This window comes from Branchiostoma lanceolatum, chromosome 9, assembly GCF_035083965.1.
Source record: "Branchiostoma lanceolatum isolate klBraLanc5 chromosome 9, klBraLanc5.hap2, whole genome shotgun sequence".
Classification (NCBI taxonomy): Eukaryota; Metazoa; Chordata; class Leptocardii; order Amphioxiformes; family Branchiostomatidae; genus Branchiostoma; species Branchiostoma lanceolatum.
In genome coordinates, this window is record NC_089730.1 from 11,825,480 (window position 1) to 11,841,146 (window position 15,667).

The 15,667-nt window shown below is 44.1% G+C and overlaps 3 protein-coding genes across 4 annotated transcripts; all 3 read right to left on the bottom strand.

The window, feature by feature from the left end:
* Nucleotides 1–196: 196 nt before the first annotated feature.
* Nucleotides 197–9,019, bottom strand: LOC136442346 (uncharacterized). 2 transcript variants are annotated; one of them, XM_066439146.1, is made up of 10 exons: nucleotides 8,629–9,017; nucleotides 7,002–7,167; nucleotides 6,661–6,752; nucleotides 6,261–6,385; nucleotides 5,835–5,946; nucleotides 5,098–5,510; nucleotides 3,874–3,975; nucleotides 3,510–3,576; nucleotides 2,303–2,405; nucleotides 197–1,317 (listed from the first exon to the last, which is right to left on the bottom strand). In XM_066439146.1, exons 1-10 carry the CDS (start codon nucleotides 8,645–8,647, stop codon nucleotides 591–593), a joined length of 1,926 nt encoding a protein of 641 aa, XP_066295243.1. In that variant the 5' UTR covers nucleotides 8,648–9,017; the 3' UTR covers nucleotides 197–590. The 2 variants fall into 2 exon arrangements, with proteins under 2 accessions (XP_066295243.1, XP_066295244.1); XM_066439147.1 differs by lacking the exons at nucleotides 197–1,317; nucleotides 2,303–2,405 and adding an exon at nucleotides 2,598–3,175 and having other exon boundaries at nucleotides 8,629–9,019.
* A 1,620-nt stretch (nucleotides 9,020–10,639) lies between these two features.
* Nucleotides 10,640–12,016, bottom strand: LOC136442438 (sphingomyelin phosphodiesterase 5-like). Its single transcript, XM_066439299.1, has 4 exons — nucleotides 11,880–12,016; nucleotides 11,677–11,766; nucleotides 11,226–11,357; nucleotides 10,640–10,823 (listed from the first exon to the last, which is right to left on the bottom strand). The coding sequence occupies exons 1-4, from the start codon at nucleotides 11,983–11,985 to the stop codon at nucleotides 10,654–10,656; spliced, it is 498 nt and encodes a 165-aa protein (XP_066295396.1). The 5' UTR covers nucleotides 11,986–12,016; the 3' UTR covers nucleotides 10,640–10,653.
* LOC136442606 (sphingomyelin phosphodiesterase 5-like) lies at nucleotides 11,985–15,462 on the bottom strand. The gene is made up of 6 exons (XM_066439550.1): nucleotides 14,611–15,462; nucleotides 14,063–14,249; nucleotides 13,581–13,767; nucleotides 12,917–13,259; nucleotides 12,523–12,646; nucleotides 11,985–12,020 (listed from the first exon to the last, which is right to left on the bottom strand). Exons 2-6 carry the CDS (start codon nucleotides 14,210–14,212, stop codon nucleotides 11,985–11,987), a joined length of 840 nt encoding a protein of 279 aa, XP_066295647.1. The 5' UTR covers nucleotides 14,213–14,249; nucleotides 14,611–15,462.
* Nucleotides 15,463–15,667: the final 205 nt, after the last annotated feature.

Below are 15,667 nucleotides of genomic sequence, written 5' to 3' on the forward strand. Positions count from 1 at the left end.
CACTTCTTGACCTGTTTGAGTATGTGTTCACGGGCTTGAAGCCCAACACATTGCATATTTTTATATTTTATATGTTGGGACGATATACCCTACAAAATCCTAAACTACATGTTTATTTAGCCTCTTGCTCAAAGCGCCAATACAGGGTACATGTACTATAATGAGAGAATCAGGTGCTTCAACACTCGTTGTTGTTTTATTCATCGTAGAGTTTTCTAGGAAATCACTTCATACTTCTTCCTACTTTCCATGAATGCAGGACCGTTAATAAACTTTGATAAGCTTCTCTAGGATTCAACTCAGAACCAACTGAAAGTTGCAACATTTTCCTTTGTAGAAGTCAACATCGTCGATATCCACACAAATTGATGTACAATAGTAAAATGCTCTGCATTAGATAGCTTTAACAGTATTTGGAGTTAGATGTGAATGAATTAGCTTATAGGTATGACAAGTCCTTCAATGTGGTATAACCAGGCGCCACCGCGTGTCTTCAAAGCCGGTGTGTTGCGCCTAATCATGGCAGTTAAACCAGTTGCACAATTCAGACTCCGAATGCATGATCTCTAATATTAAACACAGAAAATCTCTCAAGACTGTCCAGAGTGGCGAAAGTCAGAGGCCGGCGTGTAATTCAGAGTAGACCCGTCAGGTGGCGGAGCCCTCGCCCTAGACTGTGTTGTGCCCCTGCTGCCGTGCGACGAGGTCTCAATATCCACAGTACCACGTCCCCTCGGGACAGGTGGCGAAACGGAGTCTGTAGGAATAGGGATGTCATTAACCCACCCGAATGTGTCTTTTGCCGCCGTTGTTGAGACGCTCCCGGGAAGGAGATCAGGAAGGTCCGTTAAAGGCTGCTCTGGGAACGGGATGACGGTCCTCCCCTTGCTGGTGTGTCGCGTCAGTAAGTCGCTACCGCGGAAGGAGTAACGGTAGACCGTAGGCGTGGTGGAACCGCGGCTCCCTCCGCTTCTAGGCAGCGCGGTGTCGTCCGTCAGCCTGCTCTGCCTCGAGGCGCCTGCTCCCGGGCGCCGAGACGACACCGACGCCGCCCACTGGCGGTATTCTCCCCAGGACGACATGGAGAGCGCAGACACTGGCTTAGAGCGGCGGCCATACGTAGGTCTCATGTAAGCGTCTGTCGCTCTACCGACTCGACTCTCCAAACTGTCGTCCTCGCTTATGATTTCTAGACGGTTATGATTAGATGTTGACGTTTTTGGCGGACTCTTTGGCACGAAGGAAGCCAGCGACTGACCATGCTGTCTTGGCTCGATTTCGATGGACCGTGCGCTCCGAGCTGATGTTGAGGTAGACCTAATAGGTTTGGATAGAGAATAGACAGTCTTTACGCTGCACTAAATGATAAGAAAACGGTCATGTTGTGTAACACCTCAAAAATACATATTTGTTGATATGAATGTTAAACAAAGATAGCGCTTCAATTTGTGCATTGGTGGTTTACTTAAAGGCAACCTAAGCAATATCAGGGCGCTGAAAGTCATATATTCAAAATCAATTTTTTTCTGATTTCTATCCATAGTAAGTTTAGATAACACTATACCATCACATATCGACCATCATGGAGCAAAAATGTGATGTCGTTGTGTGGTGGGAATCTGAGCACTTGGAGGCCAGCCATCATTTCAAATCTTCCGAACATGTACGATTCTGACCGATAAGTCCCGAGCGCATCCGAAGAAATAATCACGTGGTCATGGCTCAATGTCCTTGGGCATTGTGACGTCAGGCGGCCGGAAGTTATCGAAAATTGTCGACAGAAAACGGTTACGGCTGGATTCTGGGCTGATTTTTGGGGGGACCCAATAAATAAAATACTCCTTTGTGGCTTGCTTCTGTGCTATTTTAAACGCCCAAAGTCTGAAATAATGATGCAGATGTGCTAATATGGGGAAGCAAATGTCAATTTCAACTTCACAAAACAGAATTGTTTTCTCCCAGAATATTTCAAGTTTTACCCCCTGAAATCGCTTAGGGCACCTTTAAGCCCCCCTCTCACTTGATCCACGGCACGCTGGCGGCGTCGCCGCGGCCGATCGAATTGACAGAGCGCTCAACGCATTTTATCGACAAAAAACGAATCTTTTTTAATTTTGTGCGTCTTGTTGTCTTTATAGTTATACCTGTACGTTTTGAATGATATTCCCATTATAAAGTCAAGGGTAACACAAAACCAGTTTAGGACGCAGCGACGCCGCCAGTGTGACGTAGGTCCAGTGAGAGGGGGGCTTTAGCTTTCTCTGAATGTACATAACCTTATCATGTCCATATGTAAACTTACCCCGACGTAAGTGTTGGTGAGTCTGTGGTCCCCAGCGTGGTGCTGGACAGAAGGTGACGAGACCCCACCCACTGTTCCCGCACGCTATGTAAATGGTCCTCTCCTGTGATGCGACGGAAAATCAGCATTCAGTTAGCAAACAAATCAACTTGCCAGGGGTTGTAGAGACGAAGTGCTACGCATTCGAAATGACCCAGTCACAGTGCGATGTATTATCAATATCAGTGCCCTCGCCCGAAATGATGAGGATAGAATGGTTAGGAACATGTATCACATCATGCTGTACCCGTTCCATGCTACAGCCTAAGCCAGATCGGGTGTTGTTTATACGATTAAAGCCGCGATGTTGCATCTCTGACCGAGCCGAGCCTACAGTACAAGAGAGACTGTCAGACTACAGGAATTGTGCTGTTTAGAATTGTGCATTTAGTGCATGATAAAGATGAAGGAAACGGAAATGACAGCGCCAGTTTGAGGGATGAAAATCCGGATGAGTGACGTTGACTTTGCTGCAGGCGCACGTCCTGGTGACGGAAATGAAACAGAAATGACATCACCTGTTAGATAAACATGTAGGTGCTGCTTAGAAATATTTGTGCCGGTCCTGTGAATAGAAATGGCACTGTTGTATTCAGTCACCAGTTTGATACAAGCTGTACTGCTTAGTAGACGTATTTGTCAGTGACATTCACGACACCAAATCTCTAGATCTGACAGCGTCACCTGTCCGCGCGGTTTGCGCTGTGCCGTGTACGATGGTCGGTCTGGCGTTCTGTAGCCTGGTGGGCTGTATGGGAGAGTTCCACGCTGTACTCCAGAGATTTAAGCTGTTTTGTGCCCACTGGTTGTGGACAGAGCGCAGATAAAGGCTGGCTGCGTGAGCGGATAAAGGCCTTCAGGTAAGGAGGTTTAGACAGTATACAACTCTATATTACCTGATCGTGAACAACAGGGACGAAACCAACACCACAGACATTATCTCCAAGCAGATGTATAGCTTCCAGCTGTTGATGTACGCCTTTTCACTTGACTTGTGAGTTTTCCAGTTTATGCGGGGTTCAGTAAAAGAACATGTTAAAAGGCGTACGAAACAACCAAAAGGTTGTATGGAATCAGCATGAAGCCTCCACGCATGTGCGCACATACATCTGCTTGGAACTGACGAAAAATACCCCATGTCGGGTGACGTCAGAAAATAACAACTGACCTGATCCCGAGCTGAGGGTGTCCGATGACGTAGACATGGTCTCTACGGACGGCAAACCCGGCTCCACCTAGCAACCGGAGGAACGAGACTTTTATACGAGTACGGATATCTTTATGGTGTTCTTGAAGTTTAATGTCAGGTGTGGATCAGAATTATGTATGGGAAATCTATTGACTTGACTTGGACGACACACAGAGACTATGATGACGTCCCGGACTCTATAACAACGTATACCCTGTGTTGGCGACGTTTTTTAAGTTTATGGTCAAGCATGTTGACCGTAATTATGAGTGGAAAATCTATCGAATTGACTTGGACGACACACAGAGACTATAATAACGTCCCGGACTCTGTCACCACGTACCCTGTGTTGTCGACGTTTCATCCTGTTCTTGTTCTTCCACCGCTCCACCCGAGCCCGGACCTCCACCAGTGACGTCACGTGCTGCAGTTCTTCGCGCTGACGCTGGGGGATGAAAGAAGGCGTCATCTATGAAGTATGATAATGCATCTACTGGATGAATAATTGGTAGGAAATAACTTGGATTCTAGGAAATACTGTCCACCTGTCATGTCTATTGTCGTTTAGATTATCTCTTCATGGCCCATAAGGCCAGTAACTGTTATCCTTTGACCTGGTGACTGTCTTCACGATTAGGCCATGTTGATTTGATTCTATGGATGACATCCGCGCGCGCATCGATTTGCGTCCATTTCCAAAGAAAAAAGGTTTTCTACCATACTGTATATCGTGAAAAGCAGCTACAAAATGGTCAAATACATGCCGTAAATTGCAAAACGATATTTCGGAAAACAGATACTAATGTCTAGAATGCTCAAAGAGGACGTGAAAGACCAAAAATGAATCCATCATTTGGTATAATTTCTCTGTGTGTTTAGTCATTTGTTCAACCTTCCTGACCACGTAGATTTCATAATGAAGGAAACTTTTTTTTTTTACTTTTTTTATTCGCACGCCCGCATCAGTTTTGGGCTTCCCAGAGAATGTCAGCCATATAATCGAATCAACATGGCCTAATCACAAAGAGAGCGGCCTTTGTCTTTATGTCAGACCTTGTTTATGGTCTACATTTAATTTATTGAATGAATGAATGAAGAAGACCTTTATTGTATGTTCGTGCCCCGAGGGGCTAGATACAGGTCGTTTAACATAAACCTAACTAACATGTAAGTGACATATACAGTGAAATATATACTGTACATTGAGAAAACATACATGGTAGACGAAAGTGATAGGCTAAGCTAATCCAGTAGAGTCAACTTCTTCTCGCTTCTTTGTACATGTGTAGATATATGAACAGATCATGTTTCTTATACAAGGTTTGTCTAGACGCAACAAAAATATGAATTTATCCGTTGCGTTTAAATGTTCAAAGTATGGGAATTTTTCATTTGAACACATTTGAAAAGAACATCTCTTTCTATATCGTAAAGTTTACAATCTAAAATGAAGTGCCGCTCATCTTCTATTTGATTTAAATTACAATATTGGCAAAGTCTATGTTCTAGAAGTGTGCGGTTGTGCCTTCCTGTTTCAATATGTAATAGTGGACTAAGGATTTCTCACCAATGGCAGAGTGGCGAGCAGTTTCTGCCTCTCCTCCTCCTCGATGAGCCCCTCCGGCTTCCTGCCCCACCGCTCCTCGGCCGTCTCCGGCCTGCCCTCGGACCCCGCGCTCACGGGCCGCCGCAGTCTGGCGCTGGACCGGCCGGTGTCGGACCGGAGCGAGTTGCCTGTGCCTGGTCTGAGCGAACCAGCTGTACCTGGTCTTAAAGAGCCAGCCGTATCTGGTCTCATTGAACCAGCCGTATCCGGTCTTAGTGAACCAGCCGTATCCGGTCTTAGTGAACCAGCCGTATCCAGTCTTAGTGAACCAGCTGTGCCCGGTCTTGTTGAACCAGCTGACCCTGGTCTCAAAGAATCAGTCGTCCCAGGTTTTAAGGAGCCGGCTGTGTCCGGGCGAATCGGTCCAACTGTGTCTGCAAGTACAAACAAGTGAATGGAATCATCAAGAGGAACACATTCACTGCACAATATGCTTATCTTGTTTCAAACCGTTTTCCTCATTCATTTAGCAATTAAGCATATACGCACTAAGTGTCCAGTCAACCGCTAACAGTGACTTTCGAAGATCAACATCTTGTGGTATCTTTAATTTGATAACAGTTCATCTGTACAGTGATTAAACTGGCCCGTGTTCAGTCACCTTATTCTATCAAATAGTGTACGCAGTATTTGTACAGATATGATAAATCCTACATCACTGACATGCCCAAGGTTTGTCTAAGAGATGTATGATGTACCTTCCTCCTCCAGGTCTATCAGTTCGGTGCTATTGGCTCTGACGTCAGCACGGCTGCCGGGACGACTGACGTCATCATGTCTCAGTTCTGACCGTAAGCTGAACCTGGAGCCCTGTCAGGGAACATGGGTGGGAATATAAGCTGAAATTACTACGTCATCGCAGGATATGTATGGTTGTAGATGGAAAAGCAAACATCAAACAATACCGTTTTATATCAAAACCTTGAAAAAACACTACGTGTTTCGTGATAGGACACAACTGAATCAGAAAACACAACAGGAACGACTAGAAGTTACGATTCACTTACTTTGATATCATGAGCCACGTTAAATGTATCGTATCGTTAAGATGTCGATGATACCAGAGATAACTACTGCTGTGATCGAAATATACAACTTTCTGTAGTTCTTAGACATGTACACACCTTCACACAAGCTGACATGACCAGACCACGCAGTTCCTCCTCCGTGTGGCCGCCATGGCCGTCCAGACGGGACGAGTGTCCGCCATCTTGCCACGCCTCGTCAACTAACCGAACCTTGTAGATATCTAGTCACAGTGGGAAGGAAAACGTTATAGTGATGCACTTTGTCAAACATCGTTGGCTTGCAATCCTGAATTACTGATGATGATAAATGTTTTACAATGAACATCTGGTATCGGCCCTTCCAAGAATTCCATGAGAGGATATATTATGATACATCAGTCTTTGTCATCCACCGCATAGCAAAATGAAACCACAAAGCAAAGGTAAACATCAGGTAACATTCTAAATTCGTGATTCAACATACAGCGTTTACAAACAACACAGAGAAGCGTTTTACCTGTCGACCTTTTGTTTTGTGTCCTAGTGACGTCACCATCAGGGAGCCACAGTGTAGCCTCAACATCATCTTCGTCCACAACTTTCTCAAATCTGTCAAAAAGATACGTTACGGTGATTTGAAGTACATGTGATAGAATGTAATAAATTAAATGTCCAACTTATTTTAGTACAAACAATTTAACGTTATGTTAGTATGGAAACATCTTCACTGTTGATTCATAGAGGGAGAATAAGATATTACGTGTGTTTGCACTCCACGAAGCGTGCTCTTTATTTCTTGCGAATTATTAGTACTGTACTCTTTTGATTCTTAGTACTAGTAGTTTGAAGTCCGCTTACCCCGTTCTTCCACAGCAGCTGCATGATCGTTCCCACCATGCCTTGCAGAACGTCAGGTTCAGACAGATGAGGATGGTGGCGAACAGGAAGATACAGCCCAGTATGGTGAACACAGCCGGAACCGTCTGGATCCACGGCACTACTACTGCACTGGTCACATTTGTCACTGGACAAGTAAGCAAACGGGAAAATTGCGTGTCATTTCTTTGATGGTTACACCCCTATGTTCCGACACCCCCTAGCCCTTATCCTAACCCAGGGGTGTCGAACGTAGAGGCGTCGGGAAATAGGAGCGTAGGAACAGACGGATGTCGGAAAATATGGCTGCCCCCTATTTCAAGTTGTTTCACATGAAAATGTTTCATTTGGGTAGTTTTTACAGCTCGATACGAGTCGGAAGTATTATACTATAGCATCATCAAGGTTTTTATTCGGTGACGTTATGGGTGATCATTTTCCCGCTAGCTGATTCAAATTGATGGCTTTATGAGCTCTAACCTGCTAGTCACCCCTATATGCGGGCTGTACAGACTGGATATCGATCTATCACCGCACAATGGTGAAGTGATTCCGTCTGCCAGACAAATGTTACCAACACAAACAGAAACAGTTGTTTGTCTTTCTCCTAAAGGTCACAGATCATTCCATCAAATTAGACCAGAAGAAAGAAGAATATTTGCCTAAGTCCGTTTGCTGAGCAAACACCCATTATTGTGGACCGTCAGAATGGGGAACGATTTTGGTGATACCGAGACGTGTTGTGGTAACTATATATGTCTGGATCTCCCCTTTTATTATTTTGGCCAATCGTCTGTAGTGATATCTTGTCAGATGCATCGTCCAACTTTTGTCAAGTCGTTTGATAGAGCAGAAAATACATGCAACTCATCAAGAGCCGGCTGAACTAAAAGTTCTGATCGGTATTGTGCTCGTCGTATCGGAGTATTGATATTCATGTCTAACAGGTGGACATATTTGGGATGTTTTTTCTTTAAAGCATGTTGGTCTGTGTCACAGCAGAACCTTTAAATCAGAAAAAAATAATTGTTTTTATTCCGAATCTGTTGATTGTCGTGGAGTGAAAAGATGACGTCATCTGTTCCACCCAACGACTGTGTAATGGAGGATCTAAGTGTCGGTTTGTGTGTTTAGAATACCTAATCCTATCTCCGTATGACCTTGCAGTGATAACACCGTACTCTCGCAAAGTGGGGCTTAAGGTACTCTATTGAGGTAGGATGTTCCAATAGAATGCAACCCAAAAGCTGCCGTCACTTACATCGGTGCAAATGGCCACAGTTAATTGAAATACACTACCGAGAGGCTCTATTGCCAGAAACATGGATATTCATTAGTTGAAGCTTATGACGGTGTGGATGTAGGGTTGTAACTACAACAAAAGGCATGCACATTCACATAGTACATGTTTAGGACTTTGTAATTTCTCCATCATATCTCAGAAAAAGACTTTAAAGTGAAATCGGATTGAGATCTTCAGAGGCAACGGCGTAAAGTCGTTGATAAAGGTAGCAAATTGCGTGTCGCTATGGTGTTACGCCTCTGGGTCGCTACTGTGACTACCCAGCTGCCGTCACTGTAAAACAAATGTGTACGAAAACATCCTTACCTGGCGCCACCGTACTCATGATGCTGTGGGGCGATTCGGAGATGGTTTTTGAAGGTCAAGAGTACCTCCTTGAGTCATTGTATCAAGACATGCCACCTTCCCAACTGTATCCTCCTCTAGTGTGACGCACACGTATATGGTACGTCCCGAGACGTGAGAGATCGTTTTCTATTCTGTTGTCTGACAAAAGGTCATGTTGTCGCCATGGCGACGTCTCGCCAGACGTTCCCGCTGTTTTCCAGGTGTACACACTCCACCCCCTGAAGTGTTTCCTCAGCAAAAACAAAATAGAAAAGGCGACCTCCGGCGCAGAAGTCGCATCATTCATTCATATAGCCATGTTCTGTGGTTATGTTTTTACGATCATAGATAGAGCGATTTTAAAAAGCCACGCGGGAGCATAAACAGATCTTCCTAATCGTCGTGAATGTCAACAGGGACACGCTAGTATAGATGATGAAGCACTTTCATGTCGGGGCGAATCATTAACTGGTACCTGAGGTTTACGGAAGGACGCTTTGATCAAACAATTCTACATTGAAAAGGTGAAAGTGCGATTTTGTGCTACTTCTGTCTTTCGATATTATTGCTGTTCGCATATTATTGTACTGTTTGGTGATGACTTTACTAAAAACATAATCTTATGGTATGCTTTTAGACTTAACATGATAGTACGTTCTCCACAGTTTCAGTAAGATATCTCTGCCAACGCTTTAGCACAATACCTTTTGCCATCATATCTTGTAGATTTCACATTGGAGCACAAACGTGTATTTTCAATGCACTAGCTACATGTAGTTTCTCAGCTAATGTTGGAGACTTATTTGGCTGCAGTCCTCTACGCATTATCAAAAGATCTATCCCGGCTTCAGAAAAATCAATGCATTGAAGACAAACACAAACCACTAATCCTTTGTACGGGCTCTCCCTGGAGAGGCCTTTCTGTTGAATGTCAACCTGTCTACACACAGACGGTGCCGCATTGTTCGATCATGACATCCGCACAAGGTACGCCACGGGGACTGCAAATATTGTGGGCTGTTGTTATTGACTGTGGTGACATTGAGGTTCGGCCGGTACCTGACTCCCTGTGTTCGCTTTTGTTCCCACCACGATTGTACCCCCCCCCCCGCGGCCAGAGGGTACCCATTAATGATACATATACACCTATCATGAGGATTGACAGTCGTCTTTTATTGTAAAGACAAATCCCTTGACACGTTGATCAGGGAAATTGGAAGGATTTGTAACTACACAACCATATGGTTCTAGATCTGTTTTATTGGTGCGTTGTGTAAAATAAAATACATAACTCGACGTAAAATGAAATTAGTTATCAACTCAGAAAACAGACTGACATTTTGTAAACATTGTCAACACACTAATGATGTGTACACATCTAGGCTGGAGGTCGATCAGCTTCTGTTTTTACTGGGTCGTCCTTCGAGAAGTCACGCAAGTCAAGAATCGGAAAGGATTGCATCTCACACATATGCTTTTATCTTGTTTGTGCGTTCTCTATTTTATCTTTGAACCAAGATTGACATTTGTTATAGATTCTACACGCATGCGTATGTATGTAGCGCATATCAGAGTATGCTAAAACTATGCTAATATTCTGTCTCTACGAAATTGCGTTACTCATTGAAGTGATGATGCTAGAACACGTACAGCATTTTCACTCTGTGGTATTTGTCCTGCCTTCCCGATAAAGCAATATGGACATGATAAATTTAAAATACTACTAGTCTGGTTCATTTTGTTGATTGCATGTACTACTCGGTAAATAGATCCTGTATGGCTTTGACGTCGCGTCACTTCCGTCCCATCCTAAACGTGAGACAGACGGAGACGTGGTCCGTCAGCCCTGCGAAGTGCGTCACCGAGCGGTATCGCACTGGGGTCTACAACAGAACATGTACAAGCGTTAAGGTCAATTACTGAAGGACTGGAAAGACTTAATCTGTACAATTTTAGTTTAATATATCTACATCAGTATGGTTGTCTGGATCTTAATACAGTTATTCAGGAAAATTGAAAAGACATTCCGACATTTCGATCAATACTCACCACTGTGCACTCGCCGCCTAGCGAGTCCGTCCTGTACAGCACCTTGTCCACCCTCACCCTTCCGGACGTCTCTGGCACATCGTCCTCGTCCTGTCTCACTGCCTCTTCCTCCTCCCACACCATGTCTGTAAGCACAACGGGAAGAAACATGAGGAGCCCTAGACCAACTAGGAAGTATGAGGCTTCATTGCTTAATCTAATTGGTAACTTCAATCATTTGAATGATAGAATTTTTATTTGCAAGTTCTTGCCCGAGGGCTAATCGCAACATGACGGAAACAGTGCATAGTGCAAGTTGATAATAGGGACTAGTGGAACTACGTATATCACAGAATACAATCTAAGCTTTTTGGGTTTGACTTCTTTTTTGGAAGCAGTGGAATATGAAGTGTCCCACTTTTAACAATGATTGCAACTAAGCTACAAGCGATCACCCGAAAACAACGCCGACGAACCTCACAAAAAGAAATGGGAACAGCATTCACATCTGAGATAACAAATACCATCTGAGCAAATGAAAGTCGTACCCATTGTCGGATTTTTGACGGTAGCGTCTAACAGGTAGCGGCCCTGGAGGTGCCGCTGTCTCAGCGTGGCCGCCATGCGCTCAGGCGTGGAGATGGCCTCTTCGTGCAGAACAACCTGGCGCATCTCTGTACCTGGGGTAGTGGGGATGGAAATTTGTGGCAGAGTAAGATTTTTTACACCCACTAAGGTAGCCGAATTTTCTAACTCTTTGGTGAACCTGACATTAAAGTGAGCATGAGTGAATCGTAACTTAATTGCGAGGTTAACATATAGATTAGCGGACACGTGAGAAAGAGTTAATCGAGTATGTCGTCAGGTAGACCGACACAAAACCACACCAAGATATATGAAATATCTGTTTGAAAGATCTTAGGGCGTTAGAAAGGAACACTCAGTTATGAAAGTCACACGGCCTCTGGGATTCCTTAGCAGATCAGATACTCAGCTCACCTATTGTCCATGGCTTGTCCCGTCCTTTCCGAAGACTGCATACGTCCTGGTACACATCCAGTAAGGGGTGGGTCCAGGATGTCTTGTAGCCTGACATAAGAAAATAACAACGCTTTGAGCGATGTAACGTTACGTCTAGGCAAATACGGCCATAACATATCTCTTTATGGGACACAGCTAGCTCACAGTAAGTTTGTAATCACCTGGTGACATGTTGTCGAAGTTAAAATCTCCACACACCACGTCTATGGCGACCGTCTCGTTCCCAGTCTTCGTCGACAGGCGGAACTCTTGTAACCAGGTTTGCATCAGAGTGAGTTGAGTTGTCTGGACAGGCTGCGTCCCTGTAGTGTAGTTCAACATTTTCTTATGATGATCTTCATACATTCTTAAGATTGAAGTTTCCTGGTTTCATTTTCTTTACTTCTAAAGCCTCATAAGAGGGCTAGAAACAAATTAAATAAATAAAAAAAAGGAATATCAACTTCGAGATCTGACTGTTTCAAAATTTTATCCAGTTGCTAAAGTAACTATTTTTGGTTTATCTTATTACCTGGATGTCTAACATTCATCAACGTAAAATGAAAATAAACTTTTTCCTACCCTGATACGCCTGAAGATGCGTTGTTGCAACATAGCCCACAACGTCACGGCCATCTCTGGTCCCAAGGTGTATCTGAATTGAAATTTGGAAAGGGGAACGTCAGAAGAATTGTTACTTACGCGTGAGGTCTGGCAAACATGTTATGTCAAATCTACATAGTATTGACTTCTTTATCGTCCTTCACATGATTAGAGCCTGCCTATGTACCTACACATGATTGACAAGTATGGAATCTTGCACACCTTGACCATAAGTAGTCCCTTAGCAACGACGACGTCTTGCTTGGTTTTGACTCTAAACGGTTTGAAATCTGCGGCCAGGATTGGATGTTTGCTTGCAATTAGAAGTCCTGAGTTCAAACCCCATCTTCATAATGAAACAAGAGATACATAGCATGTTAAAGCCAACATCATAATGTACAAAATATAAAGAAGCTCATTTTGCAGCAGGTAATCCGTATAGTATATGTTATTGTTTCCATGTTCAAGTGATATCTAGAAAAAAAAAAAATTAAGATGTTCTTATTTCAGAATCCAGACTTTAGAAGAGAAAGTCTAGAATATGCACATTTTGAACATGGCAATTTCACTGTAATGAAAACATAGAAAGTTTGAGCAAACTTGACTGATCACTGACTTGTTAGTAAAGCTGCAGATACCGACGTCAGAGATCACGTGACCGTAACATTTCAGCAGCTCCTTCGTCAGCCTTCTTGACGCGTCGGAGTAAAACACTTCCTGGAAACAGAAGATGTCTACATTTGGCGGGAAAGTGGAGTCTACCGAAGACAGAAACTCCTCATTTGGACTGTGACTGGACGTTTCTAGGGTACGTTTATCTGACTGCTGTTTCTGTGAGTCGACAACACGCCTCCCCACTTCTGTAACCCTCCATTCTGTGTGACGCAGGTTGTTGAGCCGTGACAGAGATTCCGGTAACAGGCAAACGTTAGCTGTCGCTACAGTGAAGTCAGCTGGATCTATGGAGAGACAGGTGTAAGCAATATTGAACAAGAATAAGTGTTTTCATAATAGAAATTGCAATTCTTTACAATTAGTTGATTAAAAACAAGGCGTAGATTCTACTTTTTAAATGAACACCTTATTTTCCAGTGCTCTCCCAAAAATGTGGACTTTTTGATTGTGACTAACAAATCCAGCACAAGACAACACCATACATCAATCTATCTTACATCACAAAACACAATGTGTAATCTAGATAACGATAAGGCTCCTTAGCTTGTACACAGTGTGTGTGAATAACCGTAGGTGTAGGATTCAGCATGTTAATCAGTCAATACCTGTCTCATTTGCAGTGCGCGTATCTGTAGAGCTGCTTACGGTCTGATACAAAAACGGGCGTCTGAACGGTCCGGATATCATCCGTAAGATGGCACCAATTATAGACACAGGAGTGCAGACTAAGAACATCGCCAAGACAGCCCCAATTTTCAAACATGTCCACAAGCGAAGCAATGCCGTCCTACCCTGAAGGTGGAATGAAACAGATATCAAAACAACACCGGCCTTGTTTACCACATGTTGTCTATACATCTCTAGCCAGTAAACAATCTTTCATACCGATTCTTACTTCAATACCTGTCGACGAACATGAAAGCCTCTTTGAAGCTAGCGCTATTGCTTCATTTGTCAAAACTTACATAGGGTTATGAATGCAAATAGCTATCCCGATCATGCCTTGATGACGGCACACGTCACTAAATCGACACAAGCTAGTTCGAAGGTGATGTTTCAAGATGTTATAGGTCCTGAAGGAAAGTACCTGTCGTTCTGGTGTAGTGAGAAGATAGGCCGACAGGAGGACGTCCATGGCCCACACGCCAGGCGACAGCAGGACGGACGCCACGCCGGCTATCACTGCCGGCAGCCCGACCGGGTACAGACGGTCACACGGCACGGGCCGAGCCTTCATTCTTTCCACTGTTCTATGATATGAATGCTACAATTGACTGTGAATCAACATCAGTGGAAGAGAGTCAACAAGTCAGACAGTTATGAGTCGATGTTTAACTACATAATTCAAGGCACGACGGAGTATGTAACGTTACATGTACTGGGAAACCCGAATATTTTCTAGTACCTATATATTGCTGGCTATATTCAACAAAACCGTTTTTTCAAATCTTATTATTCCCCATTGCAGTTTTCTAGCACAAGAGGAACCTTTGATCCAGGCGCGCGCCAAAAATCTCGAGCTACGGGCAAATAATAGGTTGTTAATGATTCCCAACTTCATACACACACGGCATTACTCTGATAGGATCAGTGGCAAAAATCAGTAGACCGCGATAAAACAAATACACTGCGTACCGTTAGCTACCCATCGCCGTATACGCGCAACGTTACAAACAGTTACTCGTGTCCCCTTCAGCTAGCGTTCCAGCGGTTCTACTTCAGTTGGCGTACATCGATAGCTCACTTTACCACCGCACCAATACTTCTCATCTAATCTCATGCAAAGCCTGGTGGGAAGGTCGGGTGTAAATTGAGCTTTAAAAGGTTGGACTTTGAGACAAGCACCATCCAGATAGCAACCCACGCACCTGTCACCACACGAGCGCCGATCGGACTGCGGTTGACCTTCAAAGCTGCCAGGCTCGTCTGCTAACGATGTACGACCTTGGCTCTTCTCAGTATCAGCTAATTACGGCGGTGCGATAGATCAACAGGGTTTGAAGGAGTCTGAATGGATCATGATCTCCTGTAAAAGCGTGCACGTACCTGCTCATGTGTACTTTAACTGGGTCACACCGAGTCATGCTGCTCAGGTCACCGGAAATGACGTTAAAATCCAAAGGCCCAATTCTAGCATGAAACGTTTTGTAAACCTTATCTCACACAGGGGAATTGAATTGATATACAGTACACAATATACTTTCCAATAACATCATCACGATGATGTGTTGAAATAATGCTAGATGATGTTCAATAACGTGCCACGCAGCTTGTCGACGTACCGGAAATGACGTCACATCGGGCTGATCATCTCACCTTTTGTCCTAAGGACACGGCGGTATGTTCTTTGGAAATACAGGTCACGAGCTGAGCATAAATGAGGCATATAGAATGCGGTTTATCCAATCAGTCGTCCCTTGATGTACTCGCATGTAACTTAAGTGATGCACGGCATCTCGCGCAGCGTGGCGCGCATTGATTTTAGCGGGCGGGGGGGGGGTGTTACTCATGAACTACATGTATGTATTACGCTATACTTCATCTTTCAGTTAGGTGGGTGGCGTCGAATGGTCGAGTGAATAGGCTAGCGGATGCAAAACCGAGAGATCACGGGTTCGATTCCTGGCATTCCTGGCTTTCCTCAATCCACCCTGGTGTAAAAATGGGAACTTGACTTCGGTTGGGAAGGTAA